Source organism: Pagrus pagrus (assembly GCF_965226575.1).
Source record: "Pagrus pagrus genome assembly, chromosome: 10".
NCBI lineage: Eukaryota > Metazoa > Chordata > Actinopteri > Spariformes > Sparidae > Pagrus > Pagrus pagrus.
The window spans coordinates 4,058,584-4,077,905 of record NC_140194.1 but is presented as its reverse complement, the minus strand read 5'-3'; the positions used below and the strand labels follow the sequence as shown (position 1 = coordinate 4,077,905).

The 19,322-nt window shown below is 42.9% G+C and overlaps 1 protein-coding gene across 1 annotated transcript in view; it reads right to left on the bottom strand.

Annotated features, from left to right (window-relative positions):
• Positions 1 to 376: 376 nt before the first annotated feature.
• The window catches only part of osbpl5 (oxysterol binding protein-like 5), a 41,766-nt gene continuing 22,820 nt past the window's right edge, over positions 377 to 19,322 (bottom strand). The window contains exons 3-24 of the mRNA XM_084363526.1: positions 17,284 to 17,378; positions 15,626 to 15,781; positions 15,327 to 15,400; positions 13,939 to 14,019; positions 13,510 to 13,611; positions 12,948 to 13,151; positions 12,223 to 12,307; positions 11,965 to 12,127; positions 7,479 to 7,692; positions 7,052 to 7,236; positions 6,864 to 6,945; positions 6,032 to 6,130; positions 5,760 to 5,856; positions 5,487 to 5,585; positions 4,341 to 4,438; positions 4,126 to 4,215; positions 3,636 to 3,772; positions 3,333 to 3,512; positions 3,079 to 3,208; positions 2,721 to 2,835; positions 2,533 to 2,635; positions 377 to 2,247 (exon numbers count right to left, since the gene is read on the bottom strand). Of these exons, the coding sequence (XP_084219652.1) occupies positions 2,112 to 2,247; positions 2,533 to 2,635; positions 2,721 to 2,835; positions 3,079 to 3,208; positions 3,333 to 3,512; positions 3,636 to 3,772; positions 4,126 to 4,215; positions 4,341 to 4,438; positions 5,487 to 5,585; positions 5,760 to 5,856; positions 6,032 to 6,130; positions 6,864 to 6,945; positions 7,052 to 7,236; positions 7,479 to 7,692; positions 11,965 to 12,127; positions 12,223 to 12,307; positions 12,948 to 13,151; positions 13,510 to 13,611; positions 13,939 to 14,019; positions 15,327 to 15,400; positions 15,626 to 15,781; positions 17,284 to 17,378 (2,725 nt within the window). The 3' untranslated portion in view covers positions 377 to 2,111. The remainder of the gene's footprint in view (positions 2,248 to 2,532; positions 2,636 to 2,720; positions 2,836 to 3,078; positions 3,209 to 3,332; positions 3,513 to 3,635; positions 3,773 to 4,125; positions 4,216 to 4,340; positions 4,439 to 5,486; positions 5,586 to 5,759; positions 5,857 to 6,031; positions 6,131 to 6,863; positions 6,946 to 7,051; positions 7,237 to 7,478; positions 7,693 to 11,964; positions 12,128 to 12,222; positions 12,308 to 12,947; positions 13,152 to 13,509; positions 13,612 to 13,938; positions 14,020 to 15,326; positions 15,401 to 15,625; positions 15,782 to 17,283; positions 17,379 to 19,322) is intronic.

Here is a 19,322-nt window from a genome sequence, read left to right as displayed (position 1 = left end):
GAGAGGGATCAGCAGTTTAGCATCAACCACACAACTCACACTTCATGTAGTTTGCAAAACAATGTTGCCACCAGCGTCGTTCAGTCTCGTGTGTGGGCCACTGTGAGGATCTGTCGCCTGTGGTTATCCTCTAGTTTTGTCTATTCATTTGTACCCAACGCCTCCAAGAGTTTCCAGCCTGACTGCAGCAGTGTAGTTTTGTAAAAGGACATTTGCTGTAGATACTTTGGTTTGGAGTTTAGCCACAGCAACATCTCCCTCTAGTGGACAATACGTAACCACACAGGAAACACATTTCTTATGTAAAAGTTAAATATTTCTTTCCTCTGGATGCAACTTTCCATTATAAACACATTAATGAGAGTCAAAGACAGAGTCAGGGTTAAAATGTTTTTACTGTAGTGCTACAGTACGCAACAGGTATGAATGAAAACATCGGGCAACATCATGTTTTCTGTAGTTTCGTTCCATATGACAAAAGTATCTGGCATGTAGAATCCCCACAACATGGCAGTAGAGTAGAAAAAAGGAAAATAATGAAAAAAAAAACATGAACAGATTAAAGTGTAAATAAAAGCATTCAAAGAGTCGACTTCCTTCTTTGTGCTCCCCGAGTCTCTCCCATTGGGTACCGACAATGGAGACTGAAGTGCAAGGGGTTTAAAAACCGGTAAAAGCCACGATCACAGACCTGGCTTTGTATAGCACAACCAGAATGGCTTACTCGCACACATGTGCTCCCTCACACAGACACACACACACACACATACACACATACACACACACATACATACGTACACAAATATGACGAACCCACACAACCCTGGGAGAGCGATTGTCGCCCCTGGTCTCCGTCCTCCAAGCTGAATTAGATTAGGAAAGTCAAGGTTAATCACCCAATAAATACATTCTGAAATCTCTTTGTGAAACAACAGACAAATATATACAAATTGATTAAAACGAAGAAAAAAATAAACAAAACAAACAACAACTTATTACTAAGTGTTTACATCTTAAAACAGTCACTTGAACATGGTGTGGACCGAGATGCACACACAGACTCACTCTATTAGGCCAAAGTTATTTAAGTATTTTCTTGTTTTTCCTTCCCACTCGCTCCTTCTGTCCCTTCCTCCACACGCTGCCTCTCTATGTAACTGATTGTACACACTAGTGTCATGGTCTAGACCAGAGCAGTGCTATGCTATTATCCCTTCTGTTACAGCACTACAGGCACACAAATACAAAGACACTCTGTTTGGCTCTCTGCCCCTGCCTCATCCCCATTATCCCTCCTTCCTTAAAAACACACACAGTGCTCCCTGTAAACAAGTAGGCTTTGTCCTTTTTCGGATTATAAATACTGTTTTGGTAAAATCGTCATCATTAAAAGATGAGACAGAGTGTATTTGAGCGCACACCGATACAAAACACACAGAATTGCACTGTTGGAAGATATTTCCTTCTTCGTTTGTATTTGTCGTGTTTTTCTTCTTCTTCTTCTGCTTTTTTTGGCTTCAGCGTTAAGGCCCAAGAATCTGGAGTGGAAGGAGAGTAGAAGTCCAAGCGGTGATCTGCCTGCGCCCATAGGGCCTACTGTACTGTAGGTACGAACAACACACATACAGTCACACGAACAGAATAGACGGTATTGCAGGGCGATATATAAAAAGACACTAAGGAATGGTGAAACATCCTCTCTGTCATTTCTTTTTGCAAAATCATTCTTCATCATACATTTCGTCTTGTTTTATTCAAAATCTTTTTTTTTTTTTTTTCTTTTTTTGTAGCCGTGCTCGTCTCTCATCCCTCCTTTTCCTGTCCAAAGTGCGTGGGTGCCGGTGCTGTTTCAGTCTGGCTACACTAGGGGGTGCCGTTCCTCTCTGCAGATGACTGACAGGCGGTGGCTGTGGCTGTGTTTATTGCTATAATGTCCGTGCTCCTCCCCTCTTAGAGGAAACAAAAAAAAGGGGGCAAAGTGTCCCGTCGTATCACTGATCTGAGGTCTCTGCCCTCGTCTGCTGATTAGAGTCTGTGCTTTTTTAGAGGGATCGAATGACAGATCAGTGCCGGAGGGAAACTCCTCCCAGCCCCCCACAGAGGAGCAGGGCTCAGGTGAAGACGTAGTTGAGGAGGAGCTGTGAGAGAAGCAGGACACAGATGATGAGACAGTGACGGCCTGTCAACGACACGCCGTCGTCTGTCGCCCTCTGACGAACCATCTGACGACTCAGAGCCACCAGGTTCCTACAGGGAGAGAGAAGGGTCAAGGTTAACAAGTGTTAATGAAGCTGACACTGAAGGAACTAATCATGGATATTATTTTTAATACATGTACTGACTCCATTTTGTTTTCGGCCAATAGTGGATATGAATGTGTGAGTGTAATTTTGGTCTTACCCTAAATCTAAACATGACTTTTCCCATTTGTTTCTTTCCACCAGTAAGAAACTGATTACAGTCAACATATTCACTATGAAGACATTAACCCTAATTCCCTCCAAAAATGTGGGAGTGAGAGTTATTTTTCACCTCTGGATGTCCTGCTGTGTCTTCTGTATAGATGTGATGGAGGCCTCTATCAGTGCGATGTCCTTCACCTCTTTATTGCACCGCGCACACTGGTTTGAAAATCCTGCGCACATGAACGAAGAACAACATTAGACTGAAGAGAGCATTTTGTGAAAGAAATTGAGCGTGTTTGTGTGTGTGTACCTCACCTTCATTGTCAGATGACTCATGTGTTGGCTCTGGGGTGGTGCTGCTGCTCTCAGTGTTCTGGCTGCAGCTGGACGGCTGGCTGCTGGCCTTCCTGCGTTTCCCGTTGACCTCAGCCTGCGAGGAGGCAGAAGAGTCACATTGACCACGAGCTGCTAGCTGCTATATTCAACATGCTAACACTTAAATCAAGACTGGTTTTAGCGTCACTGAATAACAAGTGAGACAGAACGGGGGTGATCTTGCTCGTCAGTGACGTTGGAGCAGGTGCAGTTTGCTTCTACAGGAAGCAGTGTGCCTTCATTTTGATTAAACAGATATATCAATATAACTTGGATGTGTCTGTTTTGACTGGCTGACCTTCTGTTGGCTGGCCCAGCTGTGACTGTAGGAGAGCCCGTTGTGCTGCCTCTGGCTTTTCTCGTGCGTCTGAATCACTCCGTCCTTCTCAAACTGAACCAGACAGCGCTCTGGGTCCCATGGCTGCACACTGTCAAACAGGACAACATATCACGTTGAGGATGCGGTGTAATTTAAATAGAACATGTCATCCTGACCTAAACTCTAAATCTCAATCTGTGTTTTATCTGCCCGGTGTGAGAGTGTGTTCATACTCCATGTGCCTGTAGCTCCACTCAGAGGAGACGGGGTCCTGATGGAAAAGTCGTGGGATCCAGGGTTTGTCTCCTCGCTCCCTGGCCTCTCTCCGCTGAGCCTCCTCCAGCACAAACTTCTCCTGGGTGGCCCGCACCTGGTCCCGATCCATGATGGCACTGGTCACGTGCTGCCACAGTCTGTCAGGAGTACATTAAACTTACGTGAACGTGAGGGGCAGACATGTTATTATTAAACTTCAAATTAAGTGTATGGACATATATAGATGACGTGTGAATTCATTTAGGACACAAGCGATTTACCTTTCAGACTCAAACTCCCCCTGCTGGTCTATTTGTACCACTTGTCTCTTGAGGCGGCTGCTGCGGATCTCCTGGCTCGGGTTCCACAACGTCTCCTGTATTCCTGAGCGCTTCTCGTGAATGAACACCTCGCTGTCCTGAATACGACAAAAAAAAAAAAGCAACAAAATATTCAGTCCAAACGATCAGACCTCTTGATTATTTTGCTCTGGAAGAACTGGACAATATTTGTGGTTTCGTCAAACAATTTTCAGAAGATAAAATTAGCTAAGCTTTAATCTTTTCCTTACTTTCGTGCTTTTTCAGACCCTCCCTGCTGCTCCTAAACCTCTAATCACCACTTCTGCCCCCGATTACTACAGAGAATTACTGAATATCAAGTCGCAGCGAGTAAGTAGCAGAGAGGGATGCTAACAGATGCATTTAAGAGGGAGATTGAGGCGGAGGGAAGGGATAAAAGGATTAAAAAAAGCTGGATAAAAGCTCTCACCCAGTGTCCATCAACAGTGGCCAGTAGCTCCTCTCCTACAGAGATCTTCCCGCTGATCTGATTCACAGAGCAAGAGCCTCCAAGGAAAGGCTGCAGCAAACAAAGACAGACTGTAACGCTTGTACTGAAACTGCTGTTACCTCAGATTAATGTAAGAAATCAGCACATTTACAAACTTTACTGATGTGCACAAAATCTTAAATTTAAAAATATACCTTTAGTTTGAACTCCAGCTCTGTGAAACATTTGGTTTTCTCACACTCGATGGTGACCTTCCCACCCAGCTCTAGTGTCATAGTGCCGTACAGGATACCTTTTGAGGGACAGACACAGTTTTACAACATCAGACCAACAGAACATCAATAAACAGAATGAAGATGATTCTGCTGGAAGTCTATAAATAAATCAAACCCTTCCCTAAGTTTTTTTTTGTATGGTTCGTTTTTAAATTTATGATTTAGGGACTCACAGTGACACATTCTTTGACTGGACTGTGAGACACGATAAAGGCGATAATTTACAATTCACTCAGAGAATAAAGAGAAACTCAGCCCGACTTAGATCATCCGTCTCTAATTTCTGCCATGTGAGTTGTCATGCTCAGAGCAGAGCGCCATTTGATTTACAGTAGCTCAGACATATTGGCTCCGACAGATGGCTGCAGAACTTCACGCCCACACATGATTTGTCACAATATTTGTATCCATGGTGGATGAGTTTGTGTGTTAAACTCCTTAAGTGTGATAATGAGACAGGAAGTAGAAAGAAAAAACAAGGGGGACCAAACATGTTTCTTAATCATACTTTGCTTTCAGGCACAATACAGACTGCAGTTCACCTGAATTTTTGGCAGCGCTCAGCACCCGACAAATAATCAGTGTAGTTATTTGAGGAAAAACAGAAGAAAACGCTTGATGCATTAAAAATGTGCTTCGAGCTGTTACGCAGCCTGTGGAGACAGACGGATTGAATAAAAGACGAGCACATCCTATTTTTACATGAACTACTAAAAAATGCGACTGGAACATTTCCTGTGTAGACAAACTAAAGCCATCTTTTTCTGTATTAAATGTGAGTTAATTCATTGTGTAAGAACTTTGATTGCTCCCTGCGATCGTCTTAAGTACGGTACTTTGGTTTGCCTTTAATATAACAGGCTCTGAGGAGGACAGCGACACCAAAGTCGACCTGTTATCCCCCCTGAGAGTATCAACAATGTGTGGCAATAAAAACCTCCTCACAAAATAGATGAGGCAGCGTTATGGAGATTAAGGGAAGCTACTGCCGATACCAACGTAGCAACATGGTACATGGACAGAATAATTAATAGTCATGGTCAATATTTACTGTGGATCTATTACCTTTGCAGTGAGCGTAGGGCATGGTGATGACATACTCCTCGTCCCTGCTCAGGAACAGCAGCCTGGCTTTGCCATCCAGAATAGCTGACAGAGAGTTACCTACAACAGCAGGACAGAGAAGCACCATATTCAAGAACACAACTATCAATTTCCCTTGTAGATCCTAATTAAAAAGCTTATGCTGACAGCCGTTTGTCATGCCTCAAAGCAAGGGTGAGGATTTCTCGAGACGTACATTGACAGCTTTGAAAAACAGATTACATATTGTTGTACCATAGAACTTGGACTTTGCCAGGATGCTCCCGCTGATAGAAAAACCGTCCTTCCTGTTGCAGACATAAAAGGCAGAGATGGGCGGATGGTGGGACACCTGGCAGAGGAAGAAGAGAGAGACATTTGAGCAGACTGCAGGGAGAGAGAGAAAGATGTGTAAGCCCACAGGCACGGATTCATTTTACACTCGCTGCATTTCACAGGTGTGTGGTCTATGCAAAATATTTCACACAAGGGATGAATCATGTCCTGTGCATCGAGTCTGGTCTAACCTGTTCAGCTATGTAGAAAGTGCAGCTGTCGGTTTGAGGATGGAGCCAGCAGCAGCGAAATCTTTCCCCCAGGATTGGGTTGTAAGGCTTCTTTAGACCCTGGAAAATACAACCACGTCGAGCAGCGTCAGTATCACTGTGAGCATCTTCTGACACACAAACTGTCTTGGGTCAAATGTGGAAATAGTTGGGCAAGATTACAGTTTCTGCACACTTTCTCAACAACCGCCACTGAGGAGCAGAACATGCATGCACAACATTGCAGGCTGACATTCCTGAACATGTCCTAATAATGAGAGGTTATCAAGTTTCTACCCATCCATCACCCGTGTCCCTCTGAGTGGTAGTCAGCCCAAAAAGTGCCGAATAAGCCCAGTGTAATCTGTAAGCATTATCTGCTGGCTCATGTGGGGTGTTTTGCTGCCACTGAGGAAATATATTCCTAACGGGAAGAAAACTAATGGCAAGAGTCTCATGACGTTTTTACTGCAGAAATAGATCCAAGGCAGAGTCATTCGTCAAGCTGGCCAAGAAATACAGCGTCAGAGACTGTCATGTTAGAAGATGGTGTGCCTCTCAGGGACAGTCTGAAATATGCTAACAGAAAATCTTCCTGCTATGGAGAGAAGACTAAGCTGTAGTTTACTTTATTTTATTAATAATACTAACTCATTCATATGATTTTTTCCCTCTGTATGCTGTGATTTTTTTAACAGTACCTTGAAATTTATCATCTTTAAAAAGTCTTTATCCAAAAACAGGTGAGGCATCCAATATTTGGGCCACTATGATGACAATGAGCCATCTGGTAAAGCAGTTAAAAAAATCTTACCTTGGGCTTCTTGTAGAAGCCAGACAAGTACCATCTCAGCACCTGCTTGATCCGACCATATGCGCTCTCCTCCAGCGCAGCTCTGTGGCAGGAAACACAGTGAAGGAGACAATTATGACAAGAGAAGAAGGCGGACAATATTTCCAGTCTTCATCAGACACAGATTACTGTGATTTTAAGGTACTGACTGTGAGAGCAGATCAGCGTGGTAGTAGTAGTCTGACAGCTTGTCCAGGAAAGAGCGCGGCTCCAGGATGAAGGTGGGCAGCACCACCTTGGACAGGTCCATGCCCGGCCGCAGCTGCTTCAGCAGGCCCCAAATCAGACCCTTGTTCTCCTCTGATACAGTCTCCACCTGGGACGCCTCCCCAGCCTGAATCAAATGAGTACATTATGAGTGAGGTCAGCAGAGAGGTGGCTTTACAGTTAGAGGCCTGGGTTGAGAAAATAGCATCCAGGTATGTTTTATTACTACTGGGACAGAGCAAGTAAGAGGAAATACTGACTGAACTATGGCAGATATGTTTTGAAGATTTAAGCATACTGTTGCTGAGGGAACTGTAACTCAAACAAAACAAGGTAGAGCTCCCTCATAAATGTAATCTGTAATCTCACCTCGGCCATCTCCTCTGTGCTCTGCTCTACATAGGCTGTGGCCTGTGGCCCGGGGGACAGCTCGTCCGATTGGTCCATGTCGCTCTCCTCCGTCAGCCTTCCACCGTTCTCATTGGCCGTAGTGTCCCAGTCATCGTGAGCCTCGCGCTCGGATTTGTCTGAAAAGCCGTCATGCTCCATGTGGTGGTTGCCCAGCAGCAGGGTGTCATTTAACCTAATATGAACAGAGGAGAAGTAAACAACAACATGAGATCTATATCGAGCAGATCTAATTTTCCAACCATTTTACTGCAACAACATGATGCAGATAATGAATAATCACATGATTTAATGAGATGCTTCCGCTGTAAAAATGTGCGTAATGATCTGGTCTTTGACTTATTGTTGTATCTTAATAGATTTGAACTGGTTTAATATGCGACTCTCATAATGTCACTAAAGTGATTAAAAGGGATAATCTAACTGAGTGTGGAAGCATAAGAACTTAATGACTATGATTAAGCATTAAAGATGAATAATGCCACACGACTTTGCAACCATCTTAATTTCACTTCAGTGCTGCCAGAGCTTTGATGAATCAAACATGACGCAGAGGAAAACAATAATTAACTGCTATGAACCGTCAAAGCTCTGGATGACCTTTGAATGTGCATATGTCATGTCGTCTTGTGTCCTCAGTAAGCCCACACCACATTACCTCATCCTTATCCTCCTTAAGTCCCCACCTCCCATTCACCTGGTCTGGATGTGAGTGGCTACTATCAAGGGACACGAGGTAAAAGTATGCAAATGCATGTACTTTAGATACACGCAAAGTTGAGAGATAATCAACTCAAACTGCATCCTCTGCTGATTTGTCATTGTCTTGATGAGGAATGTTCCAATATTGGACACACCAAACTCAGACAAGGATCTGTCAGCGCTCTAACAACCAGAACAAAGCCGGAAAAAATCAGAAACACAGAGAAGAAAGTCACGCATCAGCCTATAAATGAACAAAGAAAGGAGAAGCGAGAATGAGAGAGAAGGGAGGGTGAAATCGACACTTAAAAAGGAACATCATGGTTTCAATCCTACAGCCATTTTACAACTCAGACAGTGGACGTCTGTGTGGACAGACAGATATTAATACAGCTCTTAATCATATGATTACTCCAAGTTTCACCAAATCTCCAGCCAACAAACACATACAGACATTAGAGCAGAAGAAGATAATTGCAGTGTAGTCATATGCTTTCAAAACCCCATTCAGTGATGGGATTATGGTCCCAGCTAAAAAACAAGGAAATGGCTTATTTGCCCAACAACCATGGCAGGGAGCTCAATTTTCAAAAAGCCAGAGGGCTCGACAGACCAGTAGAGTCACATTCCTGCACACTCTGTGAATCACTAACCAACCACTAATGTTATCTATTGACCCAAACACGCCCTGGAACAGAGCTAGCCTTTCTTACCTCAGAGACATGCAGCATACACACAAACTCTTCCTCAGGAATCAAAACACCCTCGATGATGTTGCCAGTAAATCCAAACACAGACGCAGTCTGTCCTCGTCTCCTCTCCTGTCTGTGTGTGCGTGTGTTTCTTTTTAATCTAGTGACTAAAAAGGTGCAGTTTTGTTTCCTCGACTGGCACGCCTGCTTCCTGAGTGTGTGTTAGTATATTTCTGTCTGTGTGCCAGTGTTGTGTGTGCATGTGTGTGTGTTTGTGTGCGGGCTCGCAACGGCTGTGCTGCTGCCGTCTCTTTCTGGGCGGTGTATGGTTCACACACTATTCCATCTTCCTGCTCCTCTGTCAGTCACATGAGCGTACGGGCTGCTGTGATTGGCCGGGAGAGGAGCAGGAGAGGAGGGAGAGCTGGGATGGATGGCCAGAGGGAGGGTTCAGCCGTCGGGGGAGGTGAGGGGAGGAGGGGGATGGGGAGGAAGGGGATGTCTAATGTTGGACGTAAACAGAACTAAAAACAGCAACGCACACTTCAAGGAAGAAACCAGAAGAATAATTATAATGGATGAAAACCAGCACGCATAAAAAGATGTTACAGACAGACACGCATGCTAACTCACAAGCAGGAGCACGCTAACAGGTTGTTAAATATTTATGATATATAATAATAAAATCACTGCAGATGCAGAGGAGGGTAGGATGTTGCATATAGAGAGCTATTATCGGATGCTCTTCAAAACCCTGGGTGGTTTGGTGTTTTATAGCTCTGTTGTTACACAACAGTTAATGGATTGCCACACTGACGCATGCACACATTCAAACATCCACATTATTAGTTTCCCCTGTTCTGCTCCTCATCACATTCAGAGATCAACACATTCACAGTCTGCTTCTGTTCCCCATCTGACAGGGCTGCAAGGATTACTTTCACTGTCGATGAATATGTCGTCAGAAAAAGGTGAATAATGTCGATCAGTGTTGAATCCATTATCACCACAGTTGGTTATTAATTTAATAGTTGACAACTGATCAATTAATTGCTTCCTTGCTTAAGGGCACATTAAAAGCAGCTGCTGAGGAGTAATTATTTAAGCATTCACTATCTCCATCAGCAGTATCACGATTTAGGCATCTATGTTTCGATTCAAAACTCTGCTCATGAGGCCGAATTTTGAATATTTTTCCAGGCAAAGTAAATGTCAACACAATATATATAAACAATGCTTTAATAACCTTTTTTGCATAACTTCCTGTTTGGAAGACATTTCCACACTTTAATAATCCATCTACAATAAACACTCTGTCCAGTAAAGCAGACTTTCAACCACTCAACCACATTTATACACTCAATTAAACAAAAGGTGAATAGCAAGGTTAAGTGACTGTAATGTTCAAATGTAAAAAAATAAAAAAATAAAAAATAAAAAACAGGATTATACGAGAGGCTGAAACTAGGGCAACATCACACTACGAACACACTGTTCCAGCATTGGACAAATGCGTCATACTGCTGCTTTGCAATAATTTACCTCATTTCATCAATGAAAAATGACACACTGCAAAAAAAAAATGCAGATAATTTATCTCTAGATACCCCTCTCACCTCTGTCTGTGTGCCACACACATACAGTAAAGCCAACACATAACATGAATGACACATATGACTCAGCTAAACTAAAAATATAACAAAATAAAACCGTGACAGACAAGTTTTAGCACACTACATTTAGATTCAATCTGCAGGGTTATGGCTTCTCAATGGTTCATTAGCTCCAACAGGTAGAGAAGCAACAGCTGCTACATCCTACATGACAACAAGATCAGCTGCAGTCACAGCCGTGCAAAAGAGGTCAAGCTGAAAATAGCGTTTTGTTTATGAGAATGTAGCTAAGTGCTGTTAAAAAGTAATTTGGTTCAGTTCTATTTTGAAGTGAGGAGTCGTGTTGTGTTGTGTTGAGTCTCTTGTTCTTCACCTCAGGCCTGTTTCACCTCTCGCATTTGGAAAAGTTTCTGCTTAACTCACTCAACCAAAGGATACAACTAATCATTTTTAAGACAGGAAAATTGTTTTTCAAGTGGAACCACACAATGAAAAGAAATGTTCGACAATGGCCAAAGCTAGTTGCCGGGGGCAACCATTAACATCAAGGCTCAAATATGACTAACGGTTGCCGGATCACCTATTTTTTCATGCTGTCTGTCTTTGTGCTGACGTCTCAACGCAGCATAAAATCATGTCTGAGCAGTCATTACACTCCTATTGTTCATCTCCACAAGTACGTGTGTGTTGCTGATGAATACCTGCATCTGACTAGACGCTGGTATGGTTTCATATTACAGTCTCAGGACAACCAGACAGAGAAATGTGTGCACTTTTTAAACATTCTACTTATAAATTCATAGCATGTGAGTGTGTCTTGAGATATCGCTATGTGCGACTGTTCATTAAGTAAACAAACGACAGCTATTTTGCTCTAGACACCAGCTGTAATGATGATCAATTGAATGTATTTCTGTGTGAAACATATTCATTCTTCTTTCTTAAGCATTTCTAACGGTTACAGTTATGATCTCCCCACGATTTCCAGGCACAACACGACTTCAGATCAGAAGCTTGAGTAATCATTTGCCAAAGACATAAAAAAAAGACAAAAATGGTGCACCTTACCACACTAGCACAGCTTAGCTTGTCTGTTGCATTGGGGGACAGTGTTCTGCAATTAGCAGAGAATATCTCTGGGAGTTTGTGTTGCTTAAGCCGTTATGCCGAGTTAATGACCAGAAACTGTAGAGTCTATATTTTAGATCTACCATCTGGGATGTCTGACTACTGCACACATAAGACAGCAACAATATGTTCGGTAAAACTGCCAACAGTCTTGTGCCTAAATGGGCAAACACAACAACTTGTGATTGTGACTTGCGACGTGATTACAGGAAACACGGATCATCCAGTAACAACAACTAATAAATGTAAGATAGATTAAGATGATATCTGAGAGGCTCTCAGTGTGTGCAGCTGTACGAGTGTATTGCTTACTGTAGCAGCTCTGTATCACTGAGTGCGGTAGACTGCAGCAGGTGGAGTATATGCGAGGACTCTGAAGACGTGCTGATATCTGCTTCTCTCCCTGCTTTGGCTGTCAGCTTGTAGAGACTGGAGCAGCTGAGAGCCAGCTCCAAGGCATCCATCCAGCACCGGCCTGGAGAGACAGACACATTATTAGAGATGGGAAGGGGAGCCTTCATTAAATTCAGTTCACAAAAAAAAAAAACAGCAACCAAACATAAACCTCACCATCAGACTCAGATGCTGCTCTGAAGATCAGGTAGTTGCTGGGTAGCGGCTGCGTGATGGAGCCAACGTTCTCTCCTTTGGGACCCTGAGCATATGGATGAAACAGTGAGTCACGCTTCATGCCATTTTAGTCATGTTGTACCAACAAAAGCAAATGGCTCTCTCTCAAGGGCTATGAGCGTAATGGAGCACTGAGCAGGATAATTGTCACTCAAAACTGAGTGTCAATATGCACGACAAAATTTACTGAAATCAAACACAATTACAGATACTCGCTTTCGTTTTAATCAAGCAGCTCAAGTAAACCCTGCATTTTCATTCAGTGGCAAGAAAATGCCTTTTATTTAAAATCTGTTGAAACAAGCTTTTTTACAGCTCCTCAGACTATATGATGCATGGCCATTAATTTCTAATTTGTAATTAATTGTATTATATGTACATTACTGTCAGCCACAGCATCTTTTTTTGATACTACCACTAGGAGGCACTAAAGTGACACATTTCCAAACCTACACACAGGGGCATTATCAGCGTTTGTATAAGCATAAAGCAGCCTGTTGCTTGTTGCAAAAAATAAATCAGACTTAATTAATGCTAATCTGTAATTATATATAGAATCTTCGTGGAACTACGTGAATAGTTTTATTTAAATCTTAGTCTGAAGTCTTCCTGATCATCTGTTATTATTAGGTTTATAAAAATGCCTGCCTACAAACATGTCTGACCTTGACAGCCCAGATGGATTTTTCCAGTGGGTGGTAGAGCTTGAAGCAGAAGCCGTCCTTCTTAGAGGGTCTTTCAATCAGCTTGCATGCGCTGAGCAGGATGGTGCCCACCCAGTGGTCTGTTTTGGGTGTCTTATAGATCAAAAGAACTCCAGGCTTCAGAGCACACCACAGCTTGGTCCAACTCTTTAAAGAGCCACGGATCTAAAGAAAGAAGAGGGGTGATGAAATAAGAGGGACTTTGAGAATCACAAACAGTGGAAACACACGAAATATGATGGGATTCTACAATTACACATAACAAGAAACTACAGGAGTGACATGCACGGTGCAGAAAAGGTTAACTTTGTGTTCAGTAAACTGATTACGAAAACATTCTTAGCTGCAGCATTGTTCCATTGTTGCACAGCAAATGTGCAAACTACAACAAGGATGATAATTAGCAAAAGGTGTAAATGACAAACCGTACAAAGTCTGAAGCATGCTGTCAGTGCGACTACAGAGATATAATTATTCTGGGAGTCGATATAATGGCTCGGTTAAATACTAAACATCCACGCACCTTTAGCCAGTTGGACATGATGACGACACTGGGATCTTTTAGTGCGCTAAACAGTTCTTTAGCTGCCCGTTTCTTTTCTTGCCTGTAATTCTGCTTTTGTACCTGTGAAACAGAAAAAAAGAAAAACAATACACATGGATGAGTCATCAGTCTCACTGGCAAGAGGACTGGACCTGGAGCATCAACACTAGGTGGAAGCAGAGTCTAACAAAAGCTTGCAATCATGCTGTCATACTGTTGTCTTTGATAATCATTAACATGATTAACTGTTGATCATTAAAAACATGCACAAGGGTTCACAATTAGCACATGTACGTTTATGCCTCTGACTGAGACACAGGACAGCTAATTGATATGGACTATGATACATCTAATTTGATAATAATTAACATTTTGAATGACAGTCTCATGCAAGGATGTGATGTGTACCTTGAGAGACTCCTTCCGGGCCAGCTTCTCTGTTGGGGAGGGGCACTCCTTCTCAACACCATTAAACATCCTGGACTCAGACTGGAGGAGAGAGGAGAGAAGACTGTCAGTGAGGACGAACAGAAGAAATATAACAACTTCTGTAGAGATTATAGTTGTAAACAAGTATCTAAAAATAAACAAAACTTTTAACAGATTAACAATGAGGACATAGTTTTAAACAGACTTTTGAGATCATACTGTGGAAGATAACGGTGCGGCCTTATTTAACAAACAAAGCACGTGATGTATTGCCACAAGAGTTAACCAACTTAACTTTGTTGCATTATGAAAACCACATTGTTTAATGTTTCCCTTTGCCGTGTAGCACAACTGATCTACCACAAGTGTGCATGCAGCAGGTGGGTGGCCCTTTCTATCAGCGAGCTCTGGTGTTGTGACCACAAACCCACTTCCTCGGTTAGGCAGCAACGGGCCCTGACTGTTTGATGGTCCCCTCTGATCACTAAGTGAGGGTTTTGAGTCTCGGTTGTAAATTGTGCTGTAATGTGTAATTACATAACTCCTTGTTCTGAATGCACTAAACCAATATGAGTCAATAATATTTGGGGAGCCCACACAAGCGCTTAGTTTTATCAATTTCTGTTGAAAGAAGCTATTCTGAAAGCGTAGGACACTGCTGCAACCCTGAATAAATGACAACGTGCAAGGACGAGCCTGTGTTCAGACTCCTATTGTCCCATAAAGGGCTTTCAGGATGGAAGAAGGGCAAAAGGTCAGAGATGCAGCTGCGCCTGTGAATTATTCCACATATAAACAGGCGAGGCGAGGCGACAAGAGGAGAGGAGACAAGACAAGATGAGGTTGCCCAGTTGCCATTGGAAACATTTACTGACCACTCCTAATTAGTATTACTGAAGGATGCAGACAGATTGTTACGACTAATACATCTAAAGCAAGAGAGGCAGCTCCAGCACCATAAAGGTCTGGATTGCCAAATAAATGGCTTGTGGTGTTATAGACACAGTTCCCACCATGGCCCTGACATATAAAATCCCACAGCTTCTATAAAACCTTACCATACTGGTGCAGTGTTATGACTTAAACAAAGTTATTAATTTCCTGGCACGTTAGGGTTGATTGACCTGGTTTCCATTTTAAAAAGGGACTGAATGTTGAAATCTGAAATCTGCTGAAATCGTATTTTTCACAACGCATTTGTAAAATTCCCTGATATAAATTTTAGGTTTTTCTACTTCAAATGTTGATGTTTCAAGCAATCAGAGGAAAATGAATCATCACAGAATACAAAAAGGCAAGCAGCTCACCTAATGAGTCAGTTAGAGTGAGCTGCCGAAGAGCTGCCCAATCAGGTACCGTGTTCTTACCTTGCTGCCTGGTGATTGGGCAGGACTAAGTTCATTACTCAGCATGGAGAGACCGTCCCTGTCTGTCTCACTGCCTGGTGGGAACCCACAACACACAGTCACATACAAATGAACTCTGCGATTAAACCTGCTGACAGACAATCAAAGCATGGCAGCCCTACAAGCAGCTAATATGCAGCAGCTGAGGTTTGTTGATTTAAATGCAGTAAGTACAGCCATCATTTCACAGACACTGGCATATCATATTTTGTCATATTCACATTTCATTTGTCACATTTGACCTCTTGGCCTCTCTTTACCTGGGCTGAGGTTGTAGAGGTCGTTGTCTCCTCCATAAGACAGGTTCCGGGTGAGGGTGCTGGGGTCGATTTTGGGTGGGGAGGTGGCATTGGGGCACAGAGAAAACCTCCGATGGAACAAATTCTCCTCCTTCATCCTGACAGCCTGCTCGTCCTCTGCGGGGGGGGAGAAGCGCAGAGGGAAGAAAGGAGGGAAGGGAAGATTTGGAAACACAGGAAGAGAGAAAATCTCAGATTAGAACAAAATGTGACCGTCAAGATTTTTGCATTTATCCATTTATTCATCTAATATTAGGATTTAAAAACAAATGAAGTGACTCATTCTGTCTTTGTAGCTCTTATTCTGTTGAATAAAATCTTACTTGTTGTTTCTCCTTGCGACACTGACTCTGAGCTCTTAAACTCTGTGTGTATATCAATCCTGCTGTATGAACCCCCACCCTTTCTCTCCTCTCCAACACTGACAAAGACCTACTGTACCACGACATGTCAGCCTGTCCACATAACAGCACTGTGCATGGCAGTGACAGTGTATGCGACAGACAGCGAGATCCACTGTCCAAGACGACCCCCGCACACCATCACCACCACGCCTCCATCCTCTGCATCTGCCTGCATCAACAGGCTATAGTCCACAAATTGCTTCACCCTCAAAAATGCTGCTTCCTTAGTCATTCCCTTAATATCCACAAGGATCCCACCGACTAATGAGATGCACGTCTCTGCACACAAATGGGGACAAATTCAGCTACTGCAGATGTGTTACAGAATCAGGCTGCGGCTCTGCAGCCTCATGCTGTCATTGTTGCTTATTTACAGCTGTGAGTGGATTAGTCATATCTTCAGGAAACAATGCCCACATAGAGGAGACAAAAACAAGCACACACATAAGAAACCTTACAGGCATTTGCATACCATTCATAAGAACTGTGTCAGGACTTCAATTCTCCTGTGTATCTGTGCTCTGTTATGACATGTTTTGGTTTTCTTTGATACCCGGAGACTTAATGACGTAGCACTTCGCCTCACATTGCCTGTTTTGTCCTCTCTCTCTCCATTATGCTTTGTTTTCTCCTCTACTGAGCTCTATCGACAGGTTGTAAACTATTCATAGCATGTTAAACAACTGCTAAGGGCAGTGAGCTGATCATAGCAAATTCGAGCTGACGGTTGAACACTGAGGTAAATGGAGCGTAGCTGTTACCACCTGGGTCTGTTTGGACGGCCACACTGTGCTCCGCTCAGATCAATATAATCCCATTCATTTTCTTTCAGTGCACAAACACATACAGTAGACGAGACCCTCTGACTCCCAGCCTACAGAGCAGTCTCGCCTACAAAGTCCTCAATTATGACATCCAAGAGCAGAGTGTTACATAAAATTCATTCATAGAGCGTTTTTCTCAGCCTGATTCATCTTTCTCCCACATCATTCAACTGTGATTACACTGGTGCAGCATGTCACTGGGTACATAACTGGTAGGTGACAAGAGGAAAACCTGTAGGTTGAAAGTGGCTTAAATTGGAAACCACATGTAGAGCTGGAGGCGTGATTAACAAACTGTAACCTGTAAAAATACACGAGCACACTCACATCCGTATACTCATCACACCACTCCCTGCTTCCCTCTGCGTTCTACCCTGCTTCTGTGACTCACTCTCCTCCTGACTCCTTTCTCGGTTCTGATCTTGCAATCTCTTCTCTGCATTCCTTCCTACTGCCCTCTGCTCCTTTGTCCTTTCAAATAGGCAGCTGTGAAAGATATGAGTGAGAAAAGGTACATTTATTCTTCCAGAAAAGGAGCCTTACTCGTCCTTGTGGGGCAGGTCTATAAATAGCATTCGGTTGCTGCAGTGCATGTGTGCATGTGTAGTACAGTCCTAAGACCTGCAGGCTGCATGGAAAAGAGCATGAAGCTTTGGTACTACAGTAAACACAATAGGCTGTCAAACTGTCCCAGGCCAGTCACACACAGAGAATTAATACCACTTACAGTGCCGGCCCGAGGGCGGGTCAAGACGTGGGCGGGCATGCAGACGGACAATACAAACCAATCACCGCTGGTTCTCGCAGCTGCAGGGCGGGATTTGTTGGGAAAAAGTGTATGAGCATATTACGCAGTCTAGACCGAGTATGGGTGTGGAATCCATGCATGCTTAATGTGTTTGTGTTGTGTGTGGTGCCTTATAGAGGCCGGTCCAACAGTGTTCGTGTGTTCGTGAATGACGTAAGGGTACAAAATGAGTGTGTGGCTGTGCATACGTGACAGTGTGTGTGTGCCCGCCTTGTAGCTGCAGACTGAAGGGAGGATTACACATGCACATGTTGTAGTGCCAAAGAAAAGAGGAGACGCTGCTCTCCAACTACACAATCCACGCAACAGTGGTGGAGCAGGCCGCATTTAGTCATGCACACACACATGCACACACACACCAGCAGTTGTCTGTGGCACAATAAAAAAAAAAAAAGACATCACAGGTGGTCTATCCATAAATTCAAACAATAGCCAATATATATTGTATTATTAGGGATGTGCGCTTTAAGTCGACAAGTTGATCAATCGTTGCTACCCTCGCTAGTCAGCACCAGCAATACTAGTCAGTTAAACTTATTACTATTTTATTAATGCAACATTTGAATTACATATCGACATAATTTGCACTTACAATGTCATGTCTTCCTTTTTCCTTGGCTGTATTAAAATTGAGCACCTGTTTCTAATGTTAACAACGCCGGTTAACTGCTGTGACTAAGATGCAGCCACCTGCTGCTTGTAATGTTTTGTAGAATAATGTGCATTGTTGCATATTCACAGTACAGGGCACAAAGTGGCACACATTTCAGCGACATTTAAAATATGATTTTTTTTTTAATTAAAAGAATGTGATTAGCAATTTTTAAAAGTTTCTCATTATATACACAATATCAATTACGACTCTTTTCAGAGTGTTTTATTGTTTTAGACAAGTTAACTATTCCAAGTTTAAACTTCTGTTATAATCAAGGAAATTAGTTGATTACAGCAAATCTAAAACTAAATGGAAACACTGTGCAAAATGTAAGATCTGGCCACTTGTCCAACTTATACTCAAAACAACTCCAAACATGGACGCTAACTGCTGCTAAATGTAGCTGCCGTTTGCTAGTAAGCTCAGTTAACTGTGCAGCTAGCGGTCATATTAACTGACTCTGCCCAGACTGGGAGCTTGGAGCCCCCGGGGAGTGTTGCTGTTTTTAGCCACAATAAACTGACATCTGACATAAAATCAAAACTGTTATTTCTTTATACAGTAGTTTGTTGGTTTTCTAATTTTTCAAACTTTCAAACTAAAATTCTTACACATTGCACCTTTAAAGAAGTAAAAGACGGTGCAGTGTGTGTAACAGAAAAGGTGCCACGGTGAGACATCAACAGATAGAGGCATTAGTGGAAAATCACTTTGACAAATAATGTGAGAGGAATCTTTCCGATGAGAGTCTGGGGAGGAATTCAAGCACCATTCTGCTGCCCCTAGACAGTCATTCTACCCTTTGACTGACCTTCTATTAATACTGAAACACAAAATGCAATCGTGCCAAACCTCAACTCACATAACTCACTCTACACAGTACCTAAAGTTTGCCAAGCTAGGCTAGCGTTAACTTTATACACCACAGTTATGCTACACAGGTGCTAGGCTAATATTTACCCTGCGA